Raw genomic sequence first — 14,460 nt, 5'->3', positions numbered from 1 at the left:
GTCAGTCGTAAAGTGAAAGGGGGTGAGAAGAGTATAGACAGACGGAAAATATCAAGAGCTGAACTCAAACCCATGACGCCATGGTGGCAGCAAACACACATGTGCAACCTTTAACCACTGTACCACCAGCCAAGCACCATTTTGTAATTTCAAACATTCATCATTTATTGACCACTGTAGGAGGTGGTAAGTTACTTCATAGCCGCAGCTTCCTCATTGAAGAAGAGTGAGGCCACCATTCTGCTCCTCCGACCGCAACAAATCACACCCACCACATTCATGCATAGTTAACGTGAGTGAAGAGATTTAAACAAGAGCACAATGACAGTGACAAAACAGAACCGCCGGATTTATCAGTCAACTATAATGACTAAAACTTTGCAGCAACGACTATTCAAAATGTAGTGTTTTTGCACCTTAGTCCTTCGCGAGTTGCAGTACTGGATCCAGCCGAGGTAAACCCCACAGAAACTGTCCCGGGAGATCCCAGCCAGTCTGTGGTCGTAGTCCTCGTCGATGTTGGGGTTAAATGTCGGGTCCAGATCCACGTAGTTCCTCTCGGTACAGGCCCTCAAGCCGTCCCTCATCGTCTCATTGGCCAACCACTCCTCCAGTTTAGGGGACTCCACAACATAGTAGATAATGCCCTGAAGAGAAATAAACATCTTAATATATTTAGGAAGAGACATTTTGTTTGGAATTAACAGGTTAAACTTACAGGTTACAGACAACTTTGGAAGTTCATTTACAAAGTACAAACGACCAAAGTGCAAACAGTGGCACACCAAAAAAGGTTTCCTCTCATTTGTGGTGTTTATTGAAATTTAAACAAGATGACAAGGAAAATGCAAAAAAGGTCAAACAAATGTGACAAAGACAAAAATGAAAGAGAAAATGCTAAAGATTGAAAGAGTAAATTTAAATTTCATTGAACTCTGTCGTCCAATGCAACAGTAACTCTAAAAAGCCATTTATTAACCAACACAAGTCACTAGGTGTTTTCAACTGCACATAAACACACCAAAAATCAGGCCTAATTATTGAGTTATACAATTTTTACTGGCAATGTACCCACTAAGATGATCTTTTCAATAAAATGCTGAAAGAAACACTTTTCATTACCAAAGCCATTTTTACCTTTTTTATGATAGGACTTCCGTGCCATTTGGATTAATTTGGGTTGTATAACCTTTTTTTACAACCACTAATTTAGTAATAGAGCCTAAGACTAACATGTTCAACTATACTTGATACTTTAATTTCGTCAAATAATTTTATTGCCGTTATCAACACAATATCCTCATGTCGCGCAGCTCTAATCTCACTGACCTTGACGTAGTAAGTGGTGAGTATCCTCCGCAGATCAAAAACCTGCAGCATCGAGGCGGCGCTGTTGTCCGTGATGCTGTAGCCCTCCAGGACGTACTTGGTGACAAGGACCTCCCAGGCCAACCAGCGCTGTCCAAACGCCGCATTGAAGGACAGGAAGTGAGGCAGGTGTCCCGGCTCGCAGCAGCAGCAGCCCTCGTCCTCCTCCACGCCCTCAGTGATGGCCTCCACCTCCCTCTGCTGACAGTAGGTGCCTTTGGAGGAGATGGAGAGGCTTTTTTACTATTAGAATGTTTCACAATATATGACTCATATTAGATAGACGGATAAACGCAAACCTCCACCAATTCATGGGCCTCAGAATTTAAAACTACATATTATATATTTTGAAAGAGGAAAAAGTCCTCAAAATGTTGCATATAAGAAGCCTAAACCCATTATTACCGGTATATGAAATGTAAGAAAATTAAATTGTTCAGAGTTTTATTTTATGATGTTAAAGAGGATGAAATTAAAAACGTTTAACTGACATTATGTACTTATTTATGGTTTTATTGCAAAATTTAGAATAATTTATGGTGAGTATTCAATGTATTGTCTTTAGTTTAATTTCCTTTTAGTTTGTATAATCCTACAATAGACAAAATACTCAAACTTAAAATCATTGAAGTTAGCTCATGTCTGTGCATTGGCATTTCACCTCTGAACTCCAGGCCTCTGAGTTGAAAGGTCACCAGGCCGTTGCCGATCTCGATGAGGTGCACGAGGGCGTTGAGATAGTCCGAGGCCAGGATGAAGCAGTCTCCGGTGCTGAAGTTGCCCCAGCGGCCCAAGAGCAGGTCTCCACACAGACTGTGCTGCAGCGACCTCGTCAAGTGCTCGTAGAAAATAGAGTTTAGGTTGTTGTCATCAGAACCTGAAAAGGATAATAGTTTGTAGTTTGCACAGCTCTGATTATAAAGAATATATATATTTTTGGAGCAGTGCAAAATCCTCCCATTTTCCAACCTGGATTTCTGTCCAGCTGATGTGCAAGTCTAGTGTTGGAATGATCCACCCTCTTGGTACTGCATAAAGAAAGATGTTTTAGAACACAGGAAGAAAAGTAAAAAAAAAAACCAGACATTTCATATACAAATCCACTTACTTGTAGTCCCTCTCCCAGAACTTAACGGGGCGCACATAGGAGGTGATAAAGATGGCACTGCCTAGAAAAGGGTTTAGGGGAGTGGAGAAAATGGCAGACACGACGGCCTGAACAAACAACATGGCAGAGTCTGGAGCGACACTGGTAAAGGAATTTAAAATTGTCATTTCAACTCTATGTTACTGTAACAAAGAAATCCATGTGATAGTTGAATTGATCATTCTAAAATGCCCATAGTCAGTAAGTTTTTCGATGCTTCTCAATTAATTAATTAAGAAACCATGAACTTCAACCTGATTTCATGAAAGAAAACAAATAACAGTTTCTAACACATCTGCGTCATTTGCAGGTAAATCGACACCCCTCTAAAAGTAGAAGCTAATTATCACATTGGAGCAGTGGAAATACTGCAAGAGAGGCACAGGTGCACAATTATGAAGTTATATAAAGCAGTGTAATCTCTCGTTTAGGAGACAAGAATTCACTAAAAGTTTAGAGGAAACGTATTATGCAAAATCAACTTTTAAGAGCTTGTTATAACATAATTGTTTTGTCTATTGCCAATTAAAAATCATTCTCACACACAACACACACCTTTGAGACCTAAATAACACTGTACTGAAAGGATACGAGGCACTGCAAAGGGTTGGGCAAAGGCGTGAAAGGCCGAGCCCCAAGTGATCTGCCACGGAGCGATGTAAGTGTAGACAAAGTGCAGTTTGTAAAACAGCTCCCACATCTGCAACAAACAAACAATCATTTCAACTTTGGGAGAACTTACCGGTACATGTTTTCTGTTTCCAATTCCAAACATATTTAGGATTTCACTTTTTATTTAATTCAAGAGAGCAATGAATGAAGGAATGCAATAGCTACATGTACGAATACAAGTACAACTAATAAGTGAAAATGTTACTCTTCAAGTAAAAAGATGCAGAAATACACTTTGTACTAACCTTTTTACTCAATTCTTTGAAAAGTTTATTGCTAGCAAATAAACAACTAATGTGCCAGTAATACCCAATACATTATTTTCGACAAAAACCTCAAAGGATTGGTATTCTTACAGTACGCATCGAGAATTTCCAAATCATAGGAATCAAAGTAGTGACCTTCACAGTCATGCTCCTCTTACCTTACTGAAAACGATGGACATGAGGAAAAGGTCGAGCAGCAGAGTTTCAGACAGGTGTTTGTAGTCGAAGGTGAAGAAGAGGACGGTGAAGAGGATGGAGATGTACTGATACGTGGGGCTGCTGTAGCATGAGCGGAGCAGCTTCAGACCTGCCACAGTGATCATCAGAGCGCCCACCCTGCAACACAAGGATGTTTCGGGAATGAGATACGCGTTACAATGACTGGTCAAAAACGGTACTAAAGGAATGATTAGTGATATGGTTGAACAAGGAAGGAGAAATACGGTATCTATTTGCAATTGGTGTGTGTTAAATTTATAAGAAAATGAAGAGTAAGTTCTCAGGGAACATTTACACTTGAGTGAGGACAATGTAAGAAAACTTTTATTTGATCCTCACTGGGGAAATGTTAGTGCTGCAACAGGACAGTACGAGAACAGCAGCAATAGGAGAATTTTGATAGCCGCAATTATACATTTGCTGCTCTAATAAGTGGAATATGGGTTACTTCTGTTATTACTTAGGAGCATTTAGACATTTCTGCCCAGAGTTAGACTTATTATTTGTTTTGTGGGATGTATTCCTTAGGTTTAGTTCTGGATTAGCCCTGAACAGTTTAAATCAGGTATGTACTTGGGGGCCAAATGCAGCCCTCAAGGTTCCTTATGAATTTTTAAATGTATTTATGAGAGGTTATTTATATCAATGTTGCTAACAATGTTTACTCATTTAAATCCCATACTGATGTTTTTGTGGAAAATCTTGAGCATCACTAATCAGGTCTAAACCAGGAGCATGTCTTACTCTGTGTCCAGCCTCTTTGGGCTGGCGAGCTCCCTGGCGCTGCCACTCAGCTCGTTCAGGATGACCAGGGGATAAAGTATATTCTTCTCCACAAACAGCAACCACACGTGAAGCTTCTCAAACCACATGACATGGGCCGCATCTGAGCAGAGGGAAAAATAAACAACAAGTGTAATATTTAATAAGTGTTTGGTGATAATGATGAATACAAGGTGAGTACAAGGTTGTCAGCCTGAATACTCCAGTTTGTGTTTGAGTAAAATTGTATTCAACTTAATTTTAGTCTGTTTCTTTGACTGAACATAATAGTCAAGGTGTGATTCTAAAACTGTGGCATGTGTAACATTGGTGGTAAATACTTGGGTTGGATTTGTTTTTCACAGCTGGGGTCCCAATTACAATGTGCACAAAGTCTTTAATCGGTTACAACTGATGTTAAACTATAAACAAATGAATCAACTATCGGATAATTATATAGTTAACGATTAATATATTCATGATCAAAGCCTTTATCACCTGACAGAAATTCAAAAGTGCATGAAAGGTCAAATAAAATGGAAAATAGGTTGTGTAATAAGGATTTTTCTAGCTTGTTAGTGATGCTTTGTTACCAGTGACTGAACAGAGACATTTGGCACTTACCCCTGACTTCAAACTGGTAGTACTCCTTAGTCTTGAACAAAGGGTGAGAGAAGCAGTACCAGGGCAGCTGCTTACGAACTTGAGGCAGAAGATAATGAGTGAGGAGTCCAACTGCCCCCAACAGTCCGTACAAAACGTAACTCAGGAACGGCTTAACGGGGAGAGAGAGAATAATGACGTTTCTGCGCAATATGCAATTACACAATATAGATCATTATATTTATTGCCGTTATATTTACCTGTAGTGCAATGAAGACAGTGCTGACGTGGATGGCGAAGTAAAGAACAGCAATAACCACACACACAATCAGGTCCGACTGCAGACGCTCATTCTGCAACAGAGGAAAAAGGTTGATTATAAAAAATATCATGAATGAAAATAGTGGAAAAGTTATACGTTGTATTTGTGGCCTTGTGAGTAATTAATTCAGAGTGATAAGAACATATAAGTATCACTCTTTATAACACTTAAATAGACTTGGGTGATACAATTTAATTTTCCAGTTGCAAATCTAATCTAGTATGTACAGAACCAGTGCAGTGCCAAAATGAGTGAAAGGGACCTTGAAGTATATTTGTACATAGAAAAGTGTAATTTGAACTCACCACTGATGCCCTGAGTTTATCTGGTAAAGGGTCATGTACTTCTGACAGAGGGTCTTCTGGGTTCTTGTCTTTTAAATTGGGTAAAATCTTGGACTGTATCAATGATCTACAAAACAGAACAGTAGAATAACATTAAATAGAGGAAGGTTAAAGAAATCTGAAATGCTTAGTGACTTTTAATGCCCTAGATCAGGGGAGGGCAATTATTTTCCTCTGAGGGCCATATTCCAATCCAGGCAAGAAGAGGCCCGTGATCATTGGTGTGAAATAATTTAAATCTATATAAATATCAAATACAATATCACTTTTCTGTCAAATATAAGCTATTGAATCTATTATTTAATTAATTTCATGTCATCTTTATTAAGGATACAAGTGCAGACAGACGTTACAGACAGTTAAAAAATGGAAACTAAAATCTTTCTAGGGGCCGGATTAAAACATCCTGAGGGCCACATATTGCCCCTGGGGCCCTAGATGATAGAACAAAGGTACATGCTAATAATAGAGCCAATAACAACTCTGGACACAAATTAATGAATGTGCACTGGACTCACATAAGGACAGAAGGATCACCGCTCTGTCGGCTCAAGTGGTACGACACCGCCACCAAGAGGCCGCAGAAAACGGAGAACAACACCGGAATGTGGTGAGGCTCCCAAGTCTCCTATGACATAAAGAATGTAAAATATAAGGGTCAAAGTGGGTAGGATTTTAGACAGATCTGTATATTTGAAACAGCTTGTTCTTACAAAATAGGAAATAAGTGATACTTGAATAACGTTATAATAAACATGATAGATGATAGAATTAAAAGCCAGGTCACTGTTGTCTCCATGGATGGCAATAATCGTATCTATCACCATGGAGACATACAAGTGATACCACCAGGAGCAAGATACTGGCCTGATCTGTGGAGGCGAGGTCCTAGAATTCACGCAACTATAATACTTTTGAATAAATGCATATAGAAATGTTTAATACCACACAGTGCAACATTCTAGGCACAAACAATAGCATTTTAATTGGGAGAAGCAAGTGGCAGACCCTTCGGGAAAAAGTTAAAAAGCACGCACACACACAAAACCCCAGCTATATTTGGTAAGCCACACCTAAATTCATCTTACTCAGCTTAAATAATTAGTGTTAAGGTCTACTTTATTGTTCCTGTAGAAAAATGTATCTCATGAACTATATTTCCAGCTTAAACTAAATATGTCGTAAATAAACCTTCTTTTATCGACTTTCTGCCGCTGCTTCCCTTAAGAAGCCTCCTCTCTCCTTGCTCTCACCTTGAGGGCGCCGTAGCAGAAGCCGTAAAGCAGAGCGACGGTGACAACGCTGCGGAGGATGCTGTAGAGTGCAGACAGGAGGCTGGTGGACGCTGCAGAGACGCAAACACCAAGTCAGCCCCCAGACCAATCCAGTGGCATGCATCAGGACAGCAGAATAGTAATCAGCAGTATGGGATTGTAAGGAGGCGCATACTTCATGATTCACAGAGTTTACAGGACAATGTAAAACACATGTATCGCCAGGTCAATGTCACTCATATGGTCTAGTCTTGGAGATAGCTTTTTTTTCTCGTTTAGTCCTTCAGTATGTTTTTAGATTTAGAACTATGTCTTTAGTATAGGTTTAATCCTGGTTTAGTCTTGATCTAGCGTTTGGTTTAATCCTTGGTTTAGTCCCAGCTAAATCTTAGGTCTAGTCCTAATTTAGTCCCAGTTAAATATTTGGTTTAGTCCTGCTATGGTCCTGGTTTAGTTTTAGTTTAATCCTAATTTAGTTCTAGTTTAGTCTCAGTTTAATCGTAGTTATTTCTGGTTATGTCCTTGGTTAAACCTGCTCTAGCCCTGGTTTGATTCTGATTTAGTCCTTGGTTTAGCTTCGTTTAGCCCTGCTTTCGGTCAATCTGCCCAGGTCACTTTGTAGAATTACTCACCGTTGCCCCCGAACACGTGGATGTCCAGCTGCTCAAACAAATACATAACAAACGTGTTGACCTGTGGCAGCAGCCCGACGAAGAAGATGATGGGAAAACACAGAGTGAAAACTGTGGAGACAAAAAGGGTGGAATTCTTAGAGCCATTTATGTTAACGTTTACATTATGTTTAAAAAAAAAAAAAAGATATCTATGCAATTATGACAAACTTCAACAAGGAATCTATATTTGCAGGGTGGTATTTTTAATGTTACAATTCATGAAGTTTTTTACGAACTACATCTTTTTTTGTTTACGGCAGTTTATGGCCTTTTTATTGGCAGTTTATTGACTCAAATATTACCAGATAGTTATCAAATGTAGTACTTTTAAGAACGCGCTGGGTGACTTTTAAAGAAAGAAACAAAAAAAAACACCACATACACACACGCAACATTTTATCATCTACTTAAAGTGGAAAAAAAAAGAAAAAAAACGTAATAATAATTTAATTTGTTGGTGAATTTTAAGTACCGGTGGAACCAGGTTGTCCTCTCAATGCCTTTAAGCGATAGTGCTGCAGTTTATTTCTGGAACAGGGTTAAGTTTAGAACTCTAGGACACAATTCATTATAAGAAAATACCCTTTTGGCTGTTGCAGTAGTATTAAGCTGGAACAAGCCCTCATGCGTACACCTCATACTCAGCCTACAGGGGCCTTGGGGGTCGGCTGTACGCACCAATGACGAGGTCCCGGGCTGATGCCAAGATGAGGGAGCTGGTGAGGGCCACTCCATACAGCGTGAAGCGTGAGGAGGTGATTCTCGCACTGCCATAATCCAGCAGCCAAATGAGGCCACAGCACAGGCAGAAGTAGACCGGCCGACTGTACGCGATGATACGATTATGACCCTGAGGGGACAGGAGAGAATAATAGCATAAATAGCACATAACATAAGTATATGAATGGCCTGGACAAATAATGGGCAGTAATAAGAAAACAGTTTGCTGGGATTCCAATTCCTCCATATAAAGTCCATTAAGTGAAACAAATAGGACATTACAGCACTCTTCCAGCCATTTCTAAAAGTGAAAGAGAAAACCGATATTGATTTGTAATGTTAATGGGTTAGGGACCAAAATTCATTGAAATTCATGAAAAAGGTGTTAAAAGCTTGTTGTACTGTATACCGGTACTTTGCAAAATCATCTACTCAAATTGTGATCAAGGATAATTTGTTTTTCCTTCATAAACTGTAATCATTTGAATAAATACAAAACAGAAACATGTTAATTGTCAATTTGCACAGCTTGTCCACAAAGAAAAAGCTTTTGTGTCGCCCTGCTTTCTCTTCACAGGGAACACTGTTAACGCACTATTAAACAGAATAGAAATTATTTGCTATTGGTGCAACCGAGGTCATGACAAAGAAGGGTCTTCTTGGAGGTAAAATGAGGTGAGGAAAACAAATACTCGACAGTACAAGGAGAGACAGATGAGGATGTAGTGACAAAGAGCAAAGGGAGGTGGCTGTGGTCTTGACTTAGGTTATTTAAAGCTTGTGCCTGCAGCAGAGTGGGGCAGCATTAATAAAAGACGCAGTTTCAGAGCAAGCGACTGACGCAAGGGAGGCCGGACAACACAGTACACAGTGAAGGGGCGAGAAGGCAACATTTTATCATCTGAAAAGGCAGATAGCCTGGATAAAGAAAGATATAAGATGAAGTTTGGTCAGGCTGTGTGAATGGCATGTTTAGCAACTATAGAATCAGCTATATGCAACGAAGAGCGAGATAAGTACTCACATGACGAGGTGAAGAGGAGTCTGGTTGAACACTCTGTGGTAAAAAAAACAACATAATATATTTATATATATATACACAAGTTGGTTCCCATGTAATCTTGAAATGACAACAAATATATCATTATTATTTGTAGTAGTATTTTTAGTATTCACTAGCTCAATAGAGTGGAGCATTTAATCCTAGTTCCAACTAAAAAAAGTCTAAAAAAGTGTAAATAAAAGTGTGTTCTAGTCCTCATTTAAAAAGGGTCTAGTCAATGTTTAGTTCCAGATTAGTGTGTGAACGCACCCTAAAACATTTTTTTTATTAAAAAGGCACAGTCAATTTTCCACCATATTTGTAATAGTTGAAATAATAGGGTTTAAATTATAATTAGCTATCTGTCCATTTGTGCATTAGATTTAAAAACCAAAATTAACTACAGTATTTTGAGATTCTATGTTCACCACAGCCTTCTGTGCATCCTTAACCTTACCTTCAGTAGTGAGTATTGGCAGCTTGCGATGACAAGGCAGAACTGAAAGACCCAAATGTCGGTGAAGAAGCCGTTGACGAGCAGCACTGAGCCCAGAAAGGCCACGAAGACGGCCAGCACCACGGCCAAAATGTTTTCTAACACTTCCCTGTTCCTGTAACACAATACAGGGCTAGTGTCAATCAGGAGGCCAATGCAAGGGAGGGGAAGTATGTTCTGCTTATTTTAGCTTTTTCGTTCCAATCCAACTCTATGTGTAAAGTAAATTCAAAGTGCTGCATAAACTAGCCTTTTAGTTTACATTCACCTGGATTTCAAGCTACTACTCACAGCACAGTCACAGCAAACAGCTCAGTTCAGCGTTTTGTTTTTCATCTTTTGACATCCAAACTTCAATAGCCACACATAAGTTAATGCAGTACCTATCAAACAGAGCTAGCAGAGTGAGGCGGTCGAAGTGCAGGCCGACCCACAGGTACGGCAGCAGCCACAGTCGATAGTACTGCCTTGCTTTCCCCGCCGCAGAGCTGGAGGCGTCGCCCTGTCCCAGAGGAGCGTCCTTCAGCTCCGGGCTCAGGTCCCCGTCCTGCTGCTCCAAAAGCTCAGGGTCCATGGTCAGCAGACGGTTCAGACGAATCTGTCAGATGGACAAAGTGAGACATCTGATCAAAACTTTACAATAAGAATATGAAAACAAAATGATGTGCACAATGGGGTGAGATGGCAGTAAATTGCCTCGAGAAAAATAACAAATTAGGCAATACAGTTGTTGATTTGAACATTGGAAACTAGCTTAAGCTACAACCTGGTACAAAGCATCTCTCATGATAAAGTTAATGCATATTGTGTACAGTCTCAAATAAACTAACTTACAATTATATTTTGTTCATTCATTTTCTACCGCTTGTTCTCGTTTGGGGTCGCAAACAATTTGTTCAATTTAAATGTATTTTTATAGCATCACAACAACAGTTGCCTCACAGGGCATCTCAAAATTGTATATTTAAATAGATAAAACAATGTTAAGTGTCCCAGAGCATCCCAGAGCGTCCCAGAGCATCCCAGAGTATCCCAGAGCATCCCAGAGCATCCCAGAGCATCCCCGTCCTTAGACCCTCCTTCTCGACAAGATTAAAACTACAAAAAACCCAGTGAGAAAAAATAGAAGCCTTGAGGAGAACAACAGCCGGTTCTCCTCCAGTTGTAAATTTTGATGAAATGTGTTCAGAACTGTATATAATTGTCATTAGTATCAGACAGACAGACAGAGATAAGACAGCAAAAGAAGTTGAATGTGCAAAACCCTAAATCAGCATTGAAATGGGATAAGGACCACTCCTCCTACTCTATGCCATCTGGATGCTCAGTGCAAAAATGAGCTTCCAGATGGTGAAAATTATCAAGATTGAAGCAAAAAGTTGATTTACAAAGTTGAAATTTTCTGGATTATTACATGACTACTTATTCAAAAGTTCACACATTTGAATGATTCTTTATCTAATAAAAACTGCAACTATTGTGCACATAAAAATAGCACATTTCCCATTTGAGGCAAATGGGTGTTTGTTGCTACTCACCAGGTCATGGGGATAAAAGCGAACTGAGGTAGAACTGGAGAGGTGGGAGTCTGTGTCCCTGAAAAACATTAAGGTTAAGGTTAGGTGACGGTTTAGGTTCACTTTATTGTCCCCATAAGGACATTTGTCCTCTGCCCCCTCTGCATCCTTCAATGCCACAGGGGGAAAACTGTCAGGAGCAGTGTCTCCAGATATTCAGCTAGGCTTGGTCAGGATTTGTGTAGCTGGAGGATTCTTACAGGAAGATTAAACAGAACATGAAAAACATGGATCTAGTTATTTTCAATTATCGTTTTAAATTGGATTAGTCTCCCCTAGCCACAAATTAAACTGTTAAAAAACTAATGGCAAGAATGTCTCAGTAGACGTTTATTTGTGATTCTAAGTACAGTATAAATCCCTATAACAACAACAACTACTTTAACTGTATATATTCTCTATTACAGCAGCTAAATTGACAGATCTTGTCAGCTATAAAAAATTACGTCTGTCTCTGTTCTCTTGCATTAAATGTATGAAATAAAATGATGTTATAGTGGTATTCTAATCATCACTCATAACTGCTTCTCAAAGCAATACACGGCAAGGGGCTTCATTACTCACCATACATTATTTGATGCTCTTCTTGTTGCAGGTTCAAAGTTGACCAAAGACATGTCACAGCCACCAGCTTCATACAAAGATGGAGTGATCTTACCTACAAAATAACAGCACGCAAAAGTAAATATGCCGCACCAACGCAAACACTGGCTTATGACTAGGACAATTTTCAGATCTGACATTAAATACACATTGCAGTTGTAATTCACAGACCCAAACACTTGAATATTTTCAACCATGTTCAGTACACAACACGTGTGACCAAAGAAAAAGCATTTCAAAAGAAGCCAGCAATAGATCGAATGACACATAATAAAACAATAACAAGTATTCCAACAGCACTAATGATGGAACTAATTATTTGCCTCTATGACAAATTGTAAAGTAATTTCTAGCAATAATTCACATGTAATCCAATGAATGTAAGACAATTACATATGTAACTGCAGGTAGAGCTTATTTTGTGAATGCAGAGTCAGTGTTCAATAAGATTAAGTAATAGACTGAAAAAAAAAGCTACAAAAAGAGTCAGATTGTTTTAACTCAATGGACTGAGTTCAAATAAAACTAGCTGTTTCCGCTTGTGACTGAAAATGTAATTTGCCTTGCACCTTGATCACAGGGACTGATGAGAGGAACAGGAAAGGTAATAAATGTTTCCATGGTAACACCATTCCTGTTTGAAAGTAACTAAGCCTTGATTGCTCTCGTTTTAGGTCCTTGTTTTTAATACTGAGAGGCCATTATGAGTGTCTGGTAAAATGGCAGGAAAGCTGAGTGATTGTTAGCACTGGATAAATAAGCAAGAGCAAACAACATCGTCCAAGGCAACCAAAAGCCAGTGGGAACATTCCTCTTTCAAAAATGGTACAAAAAGGAATGAAATATTTTGATGGTGTTAAAGGCATACCGTATATGAAAGACACATTTTCAATTCTTGTGAACAGTGTATGAAACAAACTACTATTATTACGACAAACAAAACAAAACAAAACCCACAAAGCTCGTTTTCACATCGAAAGTGCTTGGTATCTGATCAAAAAGCAATTGGATATATTTGTCTGAATAAACGCTGCAGAGTTGCCCGTTTGCTAACTGCTTCTGAGAGGCAAATTGAACCAACTTTATATCAGCGAGACACTTGTGAATCTGCCCAGCAAGTAAAGACAACTTTACAGCAAAAATGAAGTAAAGAGAACTAAATGTAGTGCTCAATAGAACCACTCCAAGGAGCACTCTAACATGAGTCTACTAAAAAGAAACTACTGGTACTTAAAACACTCTTACAACTGGCATCTAGTCACGATTCGTTTTAATTATAACGATTATATTGTGATCTGATCAATCACGATTATTGATCATTTTAGAAACAAAATTAAGCCATTTCAATTCGATTTGTGCTCCAAAAATGTACACCTAAATGTATAGTGTGTTTTATTGTACTTTTCCGCTTTGAAAGTTTTATTTCAAAAAGCATTCTATTGGAATCTTAGAAAATGAAGGTGTTCACTATTCATTAATTATAATAAATTGCAAACAATCGTGATGCTTCTACACTCATTAATTTTAACACAAACATTTCATATTGTTCATCCCTACTAGCAACGTGAAATTATTGCTGTAGCAGTTATGGCTGAACGACTTTGGAAAAAATATCAAATTGTGTTGCACTTTATGTTTTGATATCATAGGATTCAGCTCACATTGCACCTCCAGGAACATTGATATTTGATAGAAGACTGAAATATGAACTGCTAAACCAATACAAGGATCCCATGCATTTCAGAACTGAAGCTGCAGTGGTCTAAACCATATCCATAATAACACGAGATATTCTGTTATTTGCAGAGGAAATTATGCCACTTTTCGTCAACATTTTAGTCATTCGTCAGCTAATTGTTAATCTTAATTAATCTAGCAACTCTAGCAGTTACTTTAAATGTGATACTTGATCACATACAAAGAAAAGGTAATTTGCTTTCAACAATAAATACCAAAAGCATGTATTGTATCACACTGTTGTCTGTTATAGGGTTGTCAAAACTATCAAAAATCTTATTTTAAATCATTCACAATCAGAATTTTACCTTTCCTCCACAGGAAAAGCTTGAGAGTTATCAGACCATATGATATAATAAAGGAAGTACACATGTTTTTGGGTTAAAATATGTCAGTGGATTAAGATGAAACTAATACAACTACACTGCTACCAATTCTTGTCGTAATATTTGGATTCTTTAAAAAAGGTCAAAAACAAGACAAAAAACACCACATCACAGTGGCCATTCTTTTAGTTTGGGAAAAAAGTCATATGACAGAAAACTACACACACCCTTTTAAGCACAAATTCGTTTACACACATCAAGACGAAGGAACACCAGTAAACATTCATTGATAACCTTGAAAATGATGT

The 14,460-nt window shown here is 38.6% G+C and overlaps 1 protein-coding gene across 2 annotated transcripts in view; it reads right to left on the bottom strand.

Annotated features, from left to right (window-relative positions):
- Nucleotides 1-14,460, bottom strand: part of pcnx1 (pecanex 1) — a 39,631-nt gene that overhangs the window by 7,153 nt on the left and 18,018 nt on the right. For both annotated transcript variants that reach the window (XM_072457979.1, XM_072457980.1), the window contains 20 exons: nucleotides 12,051-12,144; nucleotides 11,448-11,505; nucleotides 10,293-10,507; nucleotides 9,871-10,024; nucleotides 9,396-9,428; nucleotides 8,330-8,501; nucleotides 7,610-7,720; nucleotides 6,957-7,048; nucleotides 6,222-6,331; nucleotides 5,665-5,770; nucleotides 5,298-5,390; nucleotides 5,059-5,209; nucleotides 4,417-4,558; nucleotides 3,612-3,789; nucleotides 3,107-3,215; nucleotides 2,477-2,606; nucleotides 2,338-2,396; nucleotides 2,030-2,245; nucleotides 1,330-1,583; nucleotides 417-647 (listed from right to left, as the gene is read on the bottom strand). In XM_072457979.1, the coding sequence (XP_072314080.1) occupies nucleotides 417-647; nucleotides 1,330-1,583; nucleotides 2,030-2,245; nucleotides 2,338-2,396; nucleotides 2,477-2,606; nucleotides 3,107-3,215; nucleotides 3,612-3,789; nucleotides 4,417-4,558; nucleotides 5,059-5,209; nucleotides 5,298-5,390; nucleotides 5,665-5,770; nucleotides 6,222-6,331; nucleotides 6,957-7,048; nucleotides 7,610-7,720; nucleotides 8,330-8,501; nucleotides 9,396-9,428; nucleotides 9,871-10,024; nucleotides 10,293-10,507; nucleotides 11,448-11,505; nucleotides 12,051-12,144 (2,708 nt within the window). The remainder of the gene's footprint in view (nucleotides 1-416; nucleotides 648-1,329; nucleotides 1,584-2,029; nucleotides 2,246-2,337; nucleotides 2,397-2,476; nucleotides 2,607-3,106; nucleotides 3,216-3,611; nucleotides 3,790-4,416; nucleotides 4,559-5,058; nucleotides 5,210-5,297; nucleotides 5,391-5,664; nucleotides 5,771-6,221; nucleotides 6,332-6,956; nucleotides 7,049-7,609; nucleotides 7,721-8,329; nucleotides 8,502-9,395; nucleotides 9,429-9,870; nucleotides 10,025-10,292; nucleotides 10,508-11,447; nucleotides 11,506-12,050; nucleotides 12,145-14,460) is intronic.

The sequence above is a fragment of the Eucyclogobius newberryi genome, unplaced genomic scaffold (genome assembly GCF_026437365.1).
Source record: "Eucyclogobius newberryi isolate DKJ021-1_F unplaced genomic scaffold, fEucNew1.0.hap1 SCAF_21, whole genome shotgun sequence".
Lineage (NCBI taxonomy): Eukaryota > Metazoa > Chordata > Actinopteri > Gobiiformes > Gobiidae > Eucyclogobius > Eucyclogobius newberryi.
The sequence above is the reverse complement of the archived record's forward strand: the minus strand, read 5'-3'. Positions and strand labels throughout refer to the sequence as shown.